The following is a 17,611-nucleotide window of genomic DNA, read 5'->3' as shown; positions in this document are numbered from 1 at the left end:
AAGGAGCACAGCCGGCACAGCCAGCTGGGACAAGCAGAAAGGTCATCAGTTGCTGAACACACTGCTAGCAGGCCACGACATACAGTACAGCAACACCGAAGTACTGACAACTACTTTGTCTTATGCCAGGTTACAGAGGGAAGCCATTGAATTCCTGAAGCACACCGACAGCTTCAACCATAAGGAGGAATCTAAACAGGTCAACAAAGTCTGGTTTCCAGTCCTGAAAACCTTAAAGCCTGGAGGACACCGTAGCCGAGGCAGACCAGAAAAAGCAATTGGTGATCAATTGCCTGTCTCTGTCAAGGCAGATTGACCAATGTTGGGCTCCACACTGCTTCAGTCATTGGACAACGAACAGTCAATCAACAACCGCCCCTCCATCATGGCAGACCAGTAGGCGAGCAGCGCAGCATAGCCTGAACTATCACTGGCCAAAGAACAGCCAATCAGCACCCCCCACCAACATCGTGGACCACACCATGCATTATAGATTGAGGTAAAGTTCAAACACCACTCCATTCCACTGAAAGCTTTGAAGCCATTGAAGTCATTCGGAACTAGTGGTGTAGGGAAGGCACTGGCACCGTGCTTTGACACCGGTGCCAGAGACAGCAGGGTAGGCACGGCACACGATTTAAAATAAACCAGTGCCAGTGGCACTGCCATAAAAATAAATCTGTGAAATATTTACAAGAATAAACAGGTTTGTGACATGAATATTGACCTTATTTATACCGTTAGTAAGGATAAGAACACACATCAATCAAGTCTGCTTTTCCATGAGTACATCGAACAGTATGGCGGGCACTGGTGGCTGGCACTGTTGCTGAAAGAAGCAATATTGTGTGTGGCGACGTGACTGCCTCGTGCCAACAGCACGGCACATACAGGCCACTGCTTCTCAGATCCGTGCCGGTGTCAGTGGCAGTGCGCCAGGACAGATCACTTCTACAGTACCTACTGGTCACCCCGTCCTACCAAGTGCTGCCGGACTGTGCCATGCTATGCTTTATTCTCTTTCGTTATATTATCAATTGTCTTGAATTCTGTGTCAGTAGCGGATAGATGAAAATCTAGCCCTGTGTGGAGCTATTTCACTCCAGATGATAAAAACCAGTACATAGCAGTGTGAGATATTTGTAAATCTTGTATCGACAATGACGTATTTAAAACGCCATATGTTTCGTCGTACCTGGAAGACTCCTTAATAGGTAGGCAGGCAGATCAGTTAAAATGGTGGTTGGGAAGAAAGCTTCAGTATCCCAACATTTACAACATTTACTATTGAGCTGTCCAGTTGTTGTTTGTTGTAGCAACATCCGTGCCTGCTGAAGTTGTGTTTTCGAAACCTGGTCAAATTTTCAGCTAATAAAATGAAAAAAATACTGTTCTTGAATGTAAATGGAAAACTTATTTGAGAGTTATTTTGTAGTATTTTGCATGTAAATATTCATATAAATTATGGTATATCTATGTATAGTTCCACTGTTTGTCAATACATGGAGCATAAACGTTTTTATACAAGTCATTGTGGCACTGACAGTGCCGCGGCACCGGTGTGTTGGCATGGTGACGCATTTGGCACTGGCACTGTGCACACCAGTGTCGGCGGAGACACTGGAATTTGCATCACTATTCGGAACCCTTGAAGTCTTCGGTGAAACGTTGGGACCATAAAATGCTCCCAGACTACGGCCTGGAAGCCTGAAAAATATAGACATTGTTCCTCTCTCATACCTGCTAACCCTTCCGATTTACCTGAAAACTTTCCGTTTTATAACTCGTCTTCCGATTTCCTATTTATTTTTAATTCTTCCTATTTTTGACCAATATAACATCCAGTACAGTCAATACTCTTCCCCTAGGATAAAGGATAAATTCTTATGTGCTTGTGTAATTTACCCAGCTTCTTTTTCAAGCATTTTTATTTGATGCTTTATTTCGCGAGTGTATCATCCGTCGCCTTCGTGTATTGTGTTTCCTACAACCAAGAGAGGCTAGCGACTCAGTTAATCGGGACGAATGAGTTACATATTGTGTGGTTCGTGCACTATTAACATCGTTTCTGTGCGTAATTTTGTTGGAATTGTATGCCACGTGTTTTTTCTAGTGGTTCTGTGCTTTTCCCCGTGCCAAAGTCATATGTTAATAATGTATGAGTTATACCGATCTGTTTTCTATGTGGTATGTATTTCAGTGCATTTTCATTTATTCTTATTCATAATTTTAATGTGTTGAATGTATTTCAGGGAATTGTGTCGGTGACATTTTCTGGTATTTTCTCTTAATGTTATGGCCAAACACATAACAAACATTATCTCCAAGTGTTCAGAGATACCTATAAAATTAAATTTCCATTCATTTTACAGTCTAATAAAGGAAACTATTATGCGAAATACCTCGGGAGATAAATTTTATTCAGAGTTATTGAAATTTCGAGATATAAAGAATACCGTTTTTGAGCATGTATAGCACATGATTGAATCATATGTATCTGCGGGCTTTTACTGAATGCATTATGTTTAACGGTACTTAAAAATATACAAAGAACTCTATTTTACGGCATCACTTTAATTATAAAACCTATTATAGTAACTTTTTAGCAGACAGGACACAGTACATACAGTAGTGAAACAAGAAGCATAGCTCCGTTAACACATTTGGAAAAAATCCGTTAGTCTCTTCTGTTTGTAGCAGTTAACCTTTCCTCCCTTCACGTTGAAACTTCTTGTCAATACACGCAGCTGAGTTTAGTAAATGGAGCTTGTCATCCGCGACTTCTGGGCTGGCTTTCGCATGCGACTGGTAATGAATTGACACCTGAGAAACGGCGAGGCTTTGCCGATTTGCCGATCACTAGAAGTTCGAGATTTACGGTTGCCATCATATTAGTTTCCAGCTTCACTGGAACCCTTTCTTTACAGTACTTGTTAACTGTTCCTCACAAACTGCGAATACCGTATTGCACAGTTAATGTTGCTTCGAGTTAGAGTATTTTTTGCTTCAAGGGAAGAAATGTTTGCTTCGAGAAATCGAGAAATTTGTATAACTGAATTTTGAGAATAAAGAAATAAATACACGTCAAAAGTAGGACAAACGGCCGGAAAATCTAAGTTAGTTCGAGATACTGAAAATTCGAGTAATGGAGGTTAGAGATGTCGAGGTTTGACTGTATTATTATTCGTATGTATGTGTCATAAATGAGAGTGATTAGGTACATTTTCTTGTAACCATTTAAATGTTTTTTAGTTTAAGATTTTAAATTTAATGGTCAATTCACATTGTAACTGTAGATATGTATGCTTTTTATCCTGTCCTTTTTTCACTTAGACCATGGTGCAATATATGTGATGAAATCCAAGAATTAAAAATCTTCCTATTTTTTATTTCTGAAAGTTGGCAGCTATGCTCTCTGTATCATTCCCTACATAGTTGATTATCTTCTCAAATAATTCTGCATCAGTGTCAGCGACAGCATTGCCAGGTCTGTCCTCCACCAAAAACATCAAGTTGCCTATTATCTTTAGAGATAAGTCTTATACATAGAGTTTCCTGTTCTTCATCCTTAGCTTTTTTGTAACTAACACATTCTTTCACCAGTATGAATACTCCCCCTCCTATTGTTCTTAACCTCTCCTTACAATAGACACTTCAGTTCCATATGAAAATTTCTGCATCCATAATATCACTTCTCAGTCATTATTAAATTCCTGTTACAATATATGGTAAATATACTGAGTGGCTGCATGCCATAAATGCTCGATTGGATTAAATCAGGGGATCTGGAGGGCCAATTCATGGTTGTAATTTCATTGGAGTGTTCCTCCAACCACCACAGAACGGTGACATGGCGCATTGTGCTGTTGAAACATGGCATCTCCATCAGGGTACTCTAGGGCCAGAAAGGGATGCAGATGGTCTAAAACAATGCCCACATAACATGCACCTGTCAGCGCTGCCTTCAGCTCGAAAATGGGGCCTAATTGCACCCATGGGAAAGCTGCCCAGACCAAAAGTGAGCAACCTCCCTCCTGGACACAACCGTGTTGACATGCACGATCCATAGCTTCATAGGGCATATGCCACACTCTCACACACCCATCAGCTCGTTACAACTGGAACTGGGATTCATTAGACCATACCACACACCGCCACTGTTTCATGGTCCGTTGCCGATGTTCGCGGGCCCATGCACATCGTTGAGCTCTGTGTCTAGGTGTAAGCAAAGAGACACAAGTTGGTCGTCGGCTGGTGAAGCCTGTGCAGTTCAGTTGCCTCCTTACAGTCCTGGTAGAAATGGGTTCCTGACTCCCAACATTCACCTGGACGGTGATCTGATTCACAGTAACCCATCAAGCGCACGTTATGGTTCTACAGAGGTTCATTCAAAACCCTGTGGTCTTCCCTTGCAGCGGTTCACGCGGGTGGTAACATTCTCTCTGCGATATTGAAGATTCACTTTTGACATTGTTGACATTGGGAACCCAAATTCGCATGTAAGCTCCGCAGTGCTATGACCCATGCTCTGTGCGCTGATGATAATCCCACGTTCAAAGTTGGTTAACTCGGGGCATGTTGCCATCTTCACTACACTGGTGTCTGTGGCAGACAGCTCAGCTATGCCGCAGCTAGCCGCACCCCTCAGGGGTCATACATGGCACATTTTCTAATGGGACACCCCTTCCCGTGACTTTGGTCACTCAGTGTATTTCAGTAAATGATCCTTACAAACTATGAATAATAAGGGTAAGATATTGCAGCCTTGTCTAACCCAGTTGTAACTACTTTTCACCAAGAACTTACTTTACCATCAGTTTTCAGTGTGGTCTCACAACGAATGTATTGATTGATGATGATGATGATGATGATGATGATGATGATGATGATGATGATTATGATTATGATGATAATTAATTGATTGAACAAAAGTGGAGTTACAGTAGCATTGATAACCCTTTTCTCTTTTTTTTACTGGGCGAGTTGGCCGTGCGGTTAGGGCCACGCAGCTGTGAGCTTATATCCGGGAAATAGTGGGTTCTATTATTTATAAATTTCGTTTTCCGTATTGACAGATTCAAAGTATAGATAAGAAGATAGATAAGTTCGACAAACCCCACTATCGGCAGCCCTGAAGATGGTTTTCTGTGGTTTCCTATTTTCACACTAGGCAAATGCTGCGGCTGTACCTTAATTAAGGCCATGGCTGCTTCCTTCCCACTCCTAGCCCTTTCCTGTCCCATCGTCGCCTCACGGTATAATGATGGTTATTATTATTATTATTATTATTATTATTATTATTATTATTATTAAACTAAGTGCCTTTTAGAAGGCCATCTGTAATATGAACAGTGAAACTCGTTTCTGAAGAAGTTTCGAACTTTATCTCCAGATGATTCTACTGTCGATTGATGTGCTCCCTCTAGTGAGAGGATGGACAGTTAAATTTCAAGAGAATTTTTTTGTGTCAAGGTTTTCAAAACTGAATTGTTAAAATTTTGTTTTTGGTGTGCGAAGGTTACTAGCACTTCTTTCTCTTCCTGCCTGCTTAAAATTTTAGCCAATCACAAATTTCAGAATTTAATTTTGTAACCAATAGAAATTGAGGTAGTGTATGTGGCTTTGGCCCAGAGAATTCTGTGCAAGAGAATAAGAAAATATTTTCATAAATTGATTATTGCAAATTACTTTAAATGTAATTAATTAAAGGATGAATGTATAATTTGTACAGTGTTTATTTGGTCAAATGTAGCACGAGTCTGACACATGCAGATCCATTCATCAGAAAAAGAACCATGAAATATTATTATTAAATGTGAATCTAGAAAGAACAAAATTGCACTACATTGCTATGGATATAGATGAGAGGGGTAATGGTGTTTAACTAGACTATACTTCCACGTTCGCATTTACTGTTACTTTTATTGACCAAATCAGCAAGTAACACAAGACAGGATCAGTTAGTAAATAGTAGTATTCAGGTAGAGAGAAATGGCACCTTGGTTTTCAACTTGTGATTAAGGAAATATTGTATATTTATCTTGCAGATATTTATATGATAATTTTATCTTGACTAGAAATACAATCAGTAATAGAGGTTGTTATCTTATCAGGCAACGACAGAGCCAACAAAACAGCAGCCCGGCCAGACTTTATGGCCCACAAACACGCAGTGGGCGCCCCAGTGGCATCCCAGTGAAGGCTATCCCCCGCCCACGTCAACAACAACAACAACAACAGCAGCAGCAGCAGCAACAACAACAACAAGACGCAACTGGGACCACATCTAAATCCATGAACTACATGGAGGTTAGTAATATTTAATGAGTTTGTGTTTGTAAATTGAAACATTAAATTGTAGGCCTATTAGTTTATTTGTTCAGTAAACATTCCTGACACTTGAGCTCTAAGTGCCTTTGATTACAAGGTGGAACATTCACTAAAAATTCACTTAGCTTTAAGAAGGGCATACAGCTTTTCTCACCAAGGAATATTTGAAAAGTGGTTTATTAACATAGGAAGAAATGGAGAATAAGAGTAGAAAAGAGAAGAGAAGAGACTTTGACAAGGATATGTCACATCCATATACAACAGATATTACCATATTTACTCATGTATTAGACCTCCCTGACTTTTCAGGACCACATGCTACAGATATTACCATATTTACTCATGTATTAGACCTCCCTAGCTTTTCAGGACAAAAAAGCTTTTGTGCAAAATAGCCTGTTGCTAAAATGCTTTGTTTTCTTTCCCCCCCCCCCCTTTTTGTGTTGTTGTTGTTGTTGTTGAAAATTATGGAATTAAATAACATGATAAACAAGAAGTGTAATTTCATCACAACTTTCAAATTAAAAACTGTGACAAAATATCAGAAATACAATGTGTGAAACCAGTAGCCAAAGAATTTAATTTCAATGTAACATGATCAGATATTGGTGCAACCATAAAGGGAAACTGCAAGCAGCAAATAAAAGTGTGAGGTTTTCTTGTGGTACTAGAAACGTAAATATCCTGAGATCAACACTAAGTTGATAAATTATGGATTTGCTGTAACACATGATATGATTCAACAAAGAGCATTGGAAGGGGCATAATATATTGAATCTCAGTTGGCAAAACTAGACGCCCTTTTCTTTTCCAATTTTGTGAACAAAAATCTAGTGCATGAGGAAGAATTTATATTGGAAAAATTAGACATACTAAAACAGGCACCATTTTGAGTGTAAAATAATCTTTAACATGAGTAGGGAAGACAAACTGAAATATACTGTATGTTGGAGTTGGTCTTGGAATGGCAATATAGCAAGCCAGTAGAAACTTCAAATGATGTATTGATGGTCTCACTGCATTGATGGATCGCGTGATGCAAAGCTCTTGATGCATTCTGAGCAAGCGATGCAGTACGTGCCTCATAATGCTATCTCAATATCGTTTAGTGACGTCAGGCGCATGAGCTCTTTGTCTCGAGGCAGTGCTGGGAAACGTATCGAGAGCTCTCGATGCATTTCGAACAACTGATGCATTCCATGACTCGTAATCCTATCTCGAAGTTTGAATCGGGACATAATGCGCATGCAGTATCTTACCTCTCGACTGCACTTCGCCTGCTGATCGACTAATGACGTCTCCAAAAACCTTAATTTGTAGTTAATGGGACGTAAAGCAAATAACATCATTATAACAACTAATGACGATACGCCCATTTCTTTATAATCTACTCGCAGTCAACTTGCCTACCTGTACTTTCTGCATTGTACTTATGCACTATCCGCTTCGGCGGCGAAATGGTTAGCGTGCTGGCGTTTGGTCTAAGGGCCTCCGGGTTTGATTCTCGGCTAGGTGGGGTATTTTATCCTTCATTGATTAGTTCCTATGGTTCAGGGAGTGGGTATGTGAAATAAATAGTAATGAATGAATAGTAATGAATATTTTAAAAATTTTATTGAATCCATTTCTTTTACGACGCATCGAGTTGTGTAATAATTTGAACAGAAAGGAAAATATACCGGTAATGGCATAAATATCCTGGTATATGTGTGTATGTATCTGAAAAAGGACTCGTTCTCGGGTTAAGTCTCCTTCTGGACTATAGTTACTTTTCTAGAAGTATGGTAACAAATGGATGGTTTCCATGAAAAGGATCATTCAAGACCAGTTACAATATTATCAGACCTGAAGGCACATACACAGGATGAAGCCGAACTCCATCAACAAACTTTCGGAAATTGTTCAAGGAAACCTGTGTATATTGGTAGAAGGTACCCGTGGTCTCTGGTGGCTCGTTATAGAGTAGAGCCAGTAATTAAATTATGATTTATTCGGTTTTATTACCGCAAACAACCTTATTTCTGTGAAAATATCTTCACAACAGAGAAAAAGCCTGCAATATTCAATAACCAAAACGTACAACACAAAACAGAGAGTAGGCGTAATGTGATGACCCTCTGTCCAAACTCGTATTTTTTTATCACAGTGTGTTCAATATGTTCTGTTAGTGTACCTATTGTTTTAAAGGTAAAAATTCCATGTCGTTGGCTTCCAACACGTTAAAGAACTCCTGCGAGATATAATTCCCACACCCCGGCGTCTGTCAAGAACTAGCATTTAGGACGGACGTAAAACAATTAACATTATAATGAGTACCGGTACTATTTTCAGTGCAATACAGATACAAAGCTAACTGATCAGATGACACGAGGTAATCAGGTTTGTTTACATTATGATTGGTTTATATTGCATGTGTTCATCTGGAAGAGATTTTATTATCAATTGGTTATTTTGTATATTCAGTAACGTTACAATTAATTCTGTTAGTGATTTGGTTGTTTCTGCACAACTAAGCCTGTGTTTGGTAGCTGAAACTCCGATTGCAAAACAAATACAAACAAAAATATTTGAAGAGAAGATTCGAATCAACACAAAAAGTAGCAGAGAATAATACCCAACGATGCTGTTTGGCCAACTGAGCCATGCTAACAGCTCGAGTTCACTGTTTACTAATCATTTCTGTTTCTACCACATTCGTCCTGGCTGAGGTCCAATTGGAGCATGCCTCGAGATGCATCGAGATAATGACGTCAGGCTCGAGTATCTCAAACGAGAGTTATGCCCATCCCTACGTAGACCTCGAAGATGCATCGAGAGTGGTGACGTCAGTCTCGAGTATCTCGAACGAGAGTTTTGCTCATCACAATCTCACTGCATATGAGTCAACAACTAGCATCAGCTGTGTAGCTAATATGTAATGAAACACAGACGGTATATGGTGTACCTTAACTTAAAATTTAAAATAAAGTACAGCAGTAATTACTAGTAAAACTAAACATTACTAACTCCCTGTGTTAAGGCGAATATTTGGACTTATTCCAATCCATTGCAGTGAAAAAGGAAAGTTTATCAACACAACCGACTTCTGCAGTGCTCTAACAATACAGGGTTATGCTGTGTGCTTTTGAAATTAATCAGTTGTGATTAGTTTTTCACTTAACTGTTGTTCAAAACCTTGAATTTAAATGTGACTTCTCTGTCCTTCATTTCTCTCACCAATAATTAATACTCACTGAAGATATTAAAAATACTGCACACTGTCATACCTGTTACACATATGCTAAGGAAATAATTGCTATGCTTTGTGGCAAATGTATGATAGTGTGTGTTCAGCACAACTGAGTGTGCAGCTGTTGATTCAATTTTTAAGAAATTTAAATATTACCTGCCAAGACAATTTTTGTTGCAAATGAAATGAGTCCATTAAGCATGGAGGTTTTTCCAAAATTTAAAGGGGAAATCTGGGGTCCGCCTATTATGCCGTTACATGAATAAATACGGTGTGTAGGCCTAAAAATCGTGTTCAACATTTGCTGTTATATAGACCTAAAAGTTGTGTGTTCACCATAGGCCTACATAATGGGAGGTTCTCGCAGATTGGACCCTCCTCCTTACATTTTGTGGCTGTAAAATTGAAAAGCAATCAAATGGTCAATCAATGGTATTTGCTTTACATCGCACCAATACAGATAGGTTTTATAGCGACAATGGGATAGGGAAGGCCTAGGAATTGGAAGGAAGCAGCCATGGCCTTAATTAAGGTACAGCCCCAGCATTTGCCTGGTGTGAAAATGAGAAACCACGGAAAACCATCTTCAGAGCTGTCGACAGTGGGGTTCGAACCCACTATCTCCCAGATGCAAGCTCATAGCTGCCAACTCACCTGGTAGTTTGAAAAGCAAAAGGGGTCTAATATAAGAGTAAATATGGTATGTAGTAGTTAAGTTTACATACAGTTTCTCTTTCTTTTCCTTGTCTTTTAATATGCTTTTAATTTTTCTAATTAGAAAGAAAACCTCTAATTAAGGTTCTGCTTGATACTTCTTTTGTCAAGAAGTAAATCTCTTTGCTATTATACAAAGACAATGCAGTTTTGACCCAAATGTAAGACAGTCTCACATATATGATGACCCTGAATTTTTTGGAAGATATTAAAAAGAAAATGTATATAATGAATTAATTACAACATTTTTAGCTGTTCTGTAACTAAGATATTTTAATAAGTCATGACTTAAATCCAAGAATAAAAGTTTAATTTTAATACAGGGAGTATAATTTAAGACTTCCCACCTCTGCTTACAGGCCGCGGGAATCCCTAAGTTAGTGCCGTATGGGTTATTATGGGCAGTGGAAGAGTTGAAATAATTCATCATTTTGAACTTTTCTTAGTATAGTTGCATTTTGTAAAACTCTTACTTATGTCAACAAAAAGGACAATCCCTGACTCAGAAGCAGCAAAATAAATGCTTACAAAGGGGACCTCCAAATCTGAAGAACAGATTTAGTACAGATTGAGCTACAGAAATTGGAGGAAAACCCAACAGATGTGGGACACTTTTTCCCTAGCATACTCATTTTAGTTTTGTTTTCCCCACCTGAAGGATCACATTTGCAATAAATAAATGGAGCAATAGAGCAAAGTTAATCAAAATCTTATTCGGACATCTCATGTCTCCTCATCATATCATTATTCATGTCTTTGACTTAGATTTACTTCAAGTCCATATGAAAATTCCAGTATTCAGAAATAAAATATTTTTCCCCTGTTGACAAATAAAAATGTAGAAGCTTCTCAGTTAAAACCTGGTTTTTACCAAACTGAGTCCAATAATGTCGACGAAAGTATAAATACTAATTTACTCATGTTCTTTGCAACAATCTAAATCTTTTCGTTACAATAAAAGTCTAGACCATCAGCCATCTTCTTGATTTCTTCATTGTAAAAGTTATAGTATATATGGCCAAAACTAATATATCCTTTACAGATGGCACCACTGCATCAGGTGCCGCCAGCTTCTTTAGAGGACATGGACAACGTTATTTGAAGTTCTGTGAGAGAGATGCTTTTCTTACCTGTTGACATCCCCAACAGAATCTTGTATTCAAAGAGAAAAGTCAGAGGGCTAAATTTAATTTGAGCTGCATGGCAAGCCATCCTCCTGCACTGGAATGTCAGTATAGTGGTAATGAGAGCTGATCATGAACATGTAAATGGAAGATGAGTTAAAAACTTCATATGATAGCATTAACTTTCCTCCACCATAAAAAAATGACAAAGTCATCAATGATCAATTTCCAGGAAAACTGCGTAACTGCAATTTGAAACTTTGAAGTGGTAAGAGGGTAGCAATGTACAGCGCAGGGCCCGAGGCTAAAAGTTGACATCTAACAAAAGCGGGTTATCTTTATTTGGAGTGGGTGATGTGTTTAAATATAAATGCAAATGTTGCTGCACTTCAAACCTTTCCTGATCAGTCCTTATACTCCGCACGGCCTTACTTCTAAATTGAAGTTTCGCAAAACAAATGAGCATCACCTTCTCTCTGTTGCCAGCGCGCTACGCCTGCGAGAACAGCTGATGGAATATGACCGCGGTAAACAGCCCTTTTAAACTGTAATACAGTACTCAGAAAAACGAATGAATATGGATTGAAAACAAACTCACAAGACCTACACTTTCTAACAATATCTGGCACTAAAAGAGAATATATTATTAACAATAAAAGAGAATGAGGAAATAACACATCACTAACGGCTAATGGCTGGCACAGAAAGGAGGTTATGGCCTACAAGGGGAACACACTACTGATCTCAGAGTCACTGGAACCCTCCAACAATATGGAAAACACACTAAATACTGAAAGAAAATGCAAAAGATCGCGAACGGTACCGAATACCATACACGCTGAGCGAGATAGGTTAACCACGTGGCGAATGTAAATATTAGAGTTGGCAACTAGGTTTCGAGATCGTGCTCTGCCGATATAAATCGATATGAATGGCAGCTTGGGATTGGTTGGATGTCTATGCTTCAGCGCATAACCACCAGACAGAGCCAAAATCTGCTAAAACGTCAATTTAGAAGTAGAGCCGTACGGAGTATAGATGGTACTCGTTGCAGACATAGCTACCCGGAGACTGAAACCCTGGCGCGCATCTTGGGACGGTGCGACCATGGAACGCTCATTTGGAACTCGCATCACCACATTGTAAGGTCAAAGATGCTGACATCCTGAGGAAGAAAGGCTGGACAATAGATGAGGAAGTTTCCTGTATGTATGAATGGATCAACTCTGAGGATTGACATCGTAGCATGATAACACAAAGTGAGATGTAGGGTTTTTCCGGCATTTGCTCTATTAACCAGCGTTTCGTCTTAGGTCTGACACTAGACTCGTCAGAGTGGGATGTGTCGGACCCTACCCACTGACGCTGGGGTGTATGCAGGTGAACTTATCAGAAGCCTATTTAAGAGGCACAGTCTGATAACTTCTGATAAGGCTTCTGATAAGTTCACCTGCATACACCCCAGCGTCAGTGGGTAGGGTCTGATACATCCCACTCTGACGAGTCTAGTGTCAGACCTAAGACGAAACGCTGGTTAATAGAGCAAATGCCGGAAATACCCTACATCTAACTTTTTATCTGATTTTTGATATGCTCTATTGGTGGAAAAATATCTAGTTCCCTCCATGGGAACTTAGAATTTCCAAACACAAAGTGAGGTGTAATTGTGGATCTAACAATAAGATTTGAGTTTGCAAGTGAACAGGAAACAGTGAAGAGCATTCTTGAACCCACAGTAAGTTTCTTCAAAGATAAATGTCATTTGGAGTTATCTGGAATGGGACATTGATGATGATGATGTAGTCAGTTGAGGTCTAAGGTCTTTTACTGGGAGCATGAGGTTTTTTGAAGATTTTAGAAGAGATGAGATTGTGATGGTGCTGTGAAGAAATCCTGCCAAATCTTTAATCACCATCTCAGTCCAAATATTTGAGTATGATTTACCATAGCCTTTTATATGAAATTTCTGTTTATGAGTATTACTGAGCCCTTTGGGACTACCTTCATAGGGAGGCAGTTTTGTAAATAAAAATAGCTACATTATTCTGCATATTTTGTAAAAAAAAAAAAAAAAAAAAGGTAGTACTGTGTGATTACATGCTCACCTATAATAACCACCTCATGTTGTAGTTCCAACCTTTGGCAGTTGACTGTCATATTCCATCTCATTAAAATATCAGTTTTCAAGGTAGGGAAAAGGTAATTTTCTCTTTGTCTACAAAAAAAAAAAAAAAATAGAACAAAAATTCCATAAATAATTCACTTATGTAACTATTTTGATATATTTATATTTTTTTGTAATAAGGTTCAGGTTTAACTTTAAAACTTTTATGTACTGATATTTTAGTATACTCTATCAAGGGCAGCCTCAGTGCTTGGGGAAGTCTGACAAACAAACAACTCTAATTAATTATTGTGTTCATTGTTTTCCTATAGGAATTACCGTATTTACTCGCTTATTAGACCCCCTTCCACCCCCCCCCCCCCCCACACTTTTACAGTCAAAAAAACTAAAGGGGGGTCCAGTATGCGATAACCTCAAGTTTTGTGCAGCGAACACATGACTTCTAGACTATAAAGAGCTATAAATTGTACATGTAAACATTCTACACTATTATTTAACAAACTTGTGAATGCATTTGAATTATACTGGTTATTTTCGTCGGAAGGCAGTATTTCTAAGTGTAAGAAGACAACAAATGGTGAACATGACTTTTTTTAGGCCTACATATAAAGTAAATATAGTCTGTTTTGTTACCAGTACTTATATCACGTTATTCGTTACATCTCTTCTTCTACTTGCGCTCCGGCCTTCTAAGGACCACGTTACAATTTCAGTTCTTCCTCCTTAGTTGTTCTTCCCTTTTCTTCACTGTGCTTCTTTTTCCAGTCTTCAGTCCATTTTGTGCCTGTTTTCTTTTCCTTCCTCCCTTGGAATCCTTCCATTTGTAAGACTTTCTTCGTAAAAATCTTTCTTTCCAATAATTCTTCTTCTCATATGTTGTTCCTTTCCAGGTCTTTCTTGACTTCTTGTATCCAGATGGTGATTGATTTCTTTTTGTTACATCTCATTTATTCCTTTGATGAGGTTGACGTCAGGAAGGGCATGCGCTCGTAAAAACTCGCTACGAAGATTTGTCTTACTTCATACTTGACCCCATAGAGGAAAAGGATAAGGGTATCATATTATCATATTGTTACAAATAAAACTCCATCTGTTTAATTACTCTGATTTATTTCAGGATGGCCTAATAAATGCACACACACATAATTAAACACAAACAATTCTAAGCAGTTATGAATCGCCACACTAATTACCAGTCTATTTACAAATCTCTCTACCTTATGGCGCAGCAAGGGTCCAGCCCATTCCTTTACCTGAGATACTAATCCTTACTTTCACTTTCCCAAAGTCCAGTCACCTCCTGCAGCCACTGTGCGTAGACAGCTGGATTTGAACACAGTGCCACTGGCTATACAACACACGGCGACTCTTCGTTGGTTCGACTCCACTTATACTTCACACAGTCGCATGCAGTGAACAACCAAACAGCTCAAGAGGATTCTCCAGCAGGACAATATTCACAACAGTGAACATTAACTTGCTTGCTTGTTATTTTAAGGGGCCTAACATTGCAGGTCATTGGCCCCACGTGAACATTAACCCAGGTATATTTACCTTCACACTTGCGACAGTGGCTTCCCTCCCTGACTCACTCAGAAATACATGAACACATACTATAGTCTTTCGTTCCATCGATCCAGTTCACCCACTCACTGGTCTCTCCGACATCTCAACAACAGCTCCTCGTTCAGACCTCGGTGGGACACTGACGACAGCCAACACCTCTTTCGCCCTCAGCCCAGCCACCGAACCCCAACTCACTGAGTCTCACACTGACTCCCCCACAGAGTCCAACTCTGACTGACCATCCATAGCTAGGCTCCCTTTTTATAGCTCGCGTGATTTGATCCAGAAATTTCACGATGTCACTACAGGCAGAACATTCCCGTTGAATCTCCAAGGAACTCGCAGGTAAGCCGGCCGACGAGAACAATACACGGAAAGGCCGGCTGGGAGATTCCAGGTTGTCTGAGTCACCAGGCCCTTCCTGGAAGTACTGATAGGAGCTACCATGGGGCTGGCACGTAACAATATTATGCATTTATTTATTTAGCATATGGCTAGAGATACAGCATCTATTGTTATAAGATCTACACTATATACGTATGTCCAAATTGTTTATATAGTCTATAGCCTCTGGAGTCGCAAAAGCAAAGTCACTAGCACTGCCATTGTATTTTCTAGTCCTGCATTCTTCGATTATGTGCTTCACTGTCTGTTGTGTAGCGCCACAGTCACACTCAGGCGTTGGGATTCTGTTCCACTTGTAGTGGAAGGCTGCACAGTTCCCGTGGTTTGTTCGGATCCTGTTCAGTGTGGACCATAGTCTACGAGGGAGGTTGAAACCAGGTGGCGGCGTCTTCTTCACAGAAGGCATTGTCGGGCAGTATTTGTCGTTGAGTCTCTTCTGCCATTCAGCTGAAGTTTGGTAGTTGCTGTTCCACAAGTTCATGGCATCTCTAGTTGGTGGTTTTCTCGAATGCAGACGATTAATATTCGCATCGCCGATGTCATTATGTATCGGGAGTTCCGGGTTATTCACTATTTTACTGAATTCTCTTAGGAGAGCATCTTTACGTCTGAGATCTGAAGGAGGGATATGACTTAACACTGGGTGGGAGTAGATTTGATTGTGCCAGTGATGAGATGCATTGTAGTGTTCAGCTGGGTATCTATGATGTTTGTGTGGGCACTATTCAGCCAAACAGCAGTGCAGTATTCAGCAGTCGAGTACACCAACCCTAAAGCTGAACATCTCAGAGTTGCAGTTGTAGATCCCCAAGTTGATCCACACAGCTTATGAATTATATTGTTGCGAGTTCTTACTTTGATATAGACGTTCAGGAAATGTTGTTTATAAGACAGTGTTCTATCCAGTGTGACTCCTAGATATTTAGGGTACCTGTTGTCTCAATGTCTGATTGTCCATGTACACATTTAACTCCCTGTTAGCCATTTTATTGTTTAGGTGGAAGCAACAAACTTCAGTTTTGCTGATGTTTGGTTGGAGTCCCCATATTTTAAAGTAGTGTGCCAGTGTCTTGAGGTCTTCAGTCAGGATCTCTTCTGTTTTCTCAACTGTTTTGTCCCTGATAGCAAGTGCCCAGTCGTTGGCATATCCGAATTTCCGTGAAAGTGTCTTTGGCATGTCTGCAATATATAAACTAAACAGCAAAGGAGTGAGAACTGACCCCTGTGGCAGACCGTTGTTCAGCGATCTTTGGCTGCTTACAGCTGTCCCATTGTACACACGAAATTGTCTTTGACTGAACATTTTGTTCAGGAGTCGTGCAGTTATCCTACATAGGACCACTTTCAGGAACTTGTAGAGTAATCCATCTTTCCAGACTGTGTCATAGGCTGCTGTCAAGTCTATGAATACCACTGAGATCTTGAGTTTTCTTTGGAAGCCTGCTTATATTATGCAATATTGATACAAAAGAACTTAATGGCCAGTCATTTGTCTCTGTCAGTTGAGTAGTAGGCCTACCACACAGTAAATCTGATCACCGCTGTCATTTGAATTATTGTCTTGCGCCGCGAACTTCCCTGCTACTGGCGTGTCTTCATTCTAAGTGACGTCATCTTCACTGCCATCTCGTCAGCCACGTCAGCCATGCACTGCAACACTGCAATTGAGAGCATGCGGGATCCCATCTTTTTGAACCATTTAAAAATAATTTCATTCCCAACTATAGAGTCTAAACCATGTGAATCTATTCCCAAATGGTTTCTCGAGATGGTCTCTGATATTCCTAGTAGGTGTATGTGTAGCAGAAGCCACTCCTTCGGAATAAAGCCGTGCTGTAGAAGGCGTGCCAAACCACCGGCTGAGAACTAGCGTATGATATGAGTTGTACTTCCGAATATAATACATAGTGACTGGAAGCTTTCTTTTGATAACTGCAGCTGTTGAAAGCCAGACCCTTATTTTTAAGTATATTTCATGCTTGTTGTCTACATTTATCACATCAGGATTTATGTAAACAGCTGTACATGAGATACGAGAGACCGCATTGTTTAGGTTAGGTATGCTATCGCCCGGATAGTGCCAAAAGTTCCACAACGGAAAGAATAAAAATAAATAAC

The 17,611-nt window shown here is 39.7% G+C and overlaps 1 protein-coding gene across 2 annotated transcripts in view; it reads left to right on the top strand.

Annotated features, from left to right (window-relative positions):
* LOC136885896 (microtubule-associated protein futsch) overlaps positions 1-17,611 on the top strand; it is a 514,102-nt gene that overhangs the window by 450,631 nt on the left and 45,860 nt on the right. For both annotated transcript variants that reach the window (XM_067158589.2, XM_068230837.1), the window contains one exon: positions 6,114-6,309. In XM_067158589.2, coding sequence (XP_067014690.2) covers positions 6,114-6,309 — 196 coding nt within the window. The remainder of the gene's footprint in view (positions 1-6,113; positions 6,310-17,611) is intronic.

This window comes from Anabrus simplex, chromosome 1 (assembly GCF_040414725.1).
Source record: "Anabrus simplex isolate iqAnaSimp1 chromosome 1, ASM4041472v1, whole genome shotgun sequence".
In the NCBI taxonomy this organism is placed as follows: domain Eukaryota; kingdom Metazoa; phylum Arthropoda; class Insecta; order Orthoptera; family Tettigoniidae; genus Anabrus; species Anabrus simplex.
Note: the sequence above shows the minus strand (reverse complement) of the source record. Positions and strands in the feature narration are given on the sequence as shown.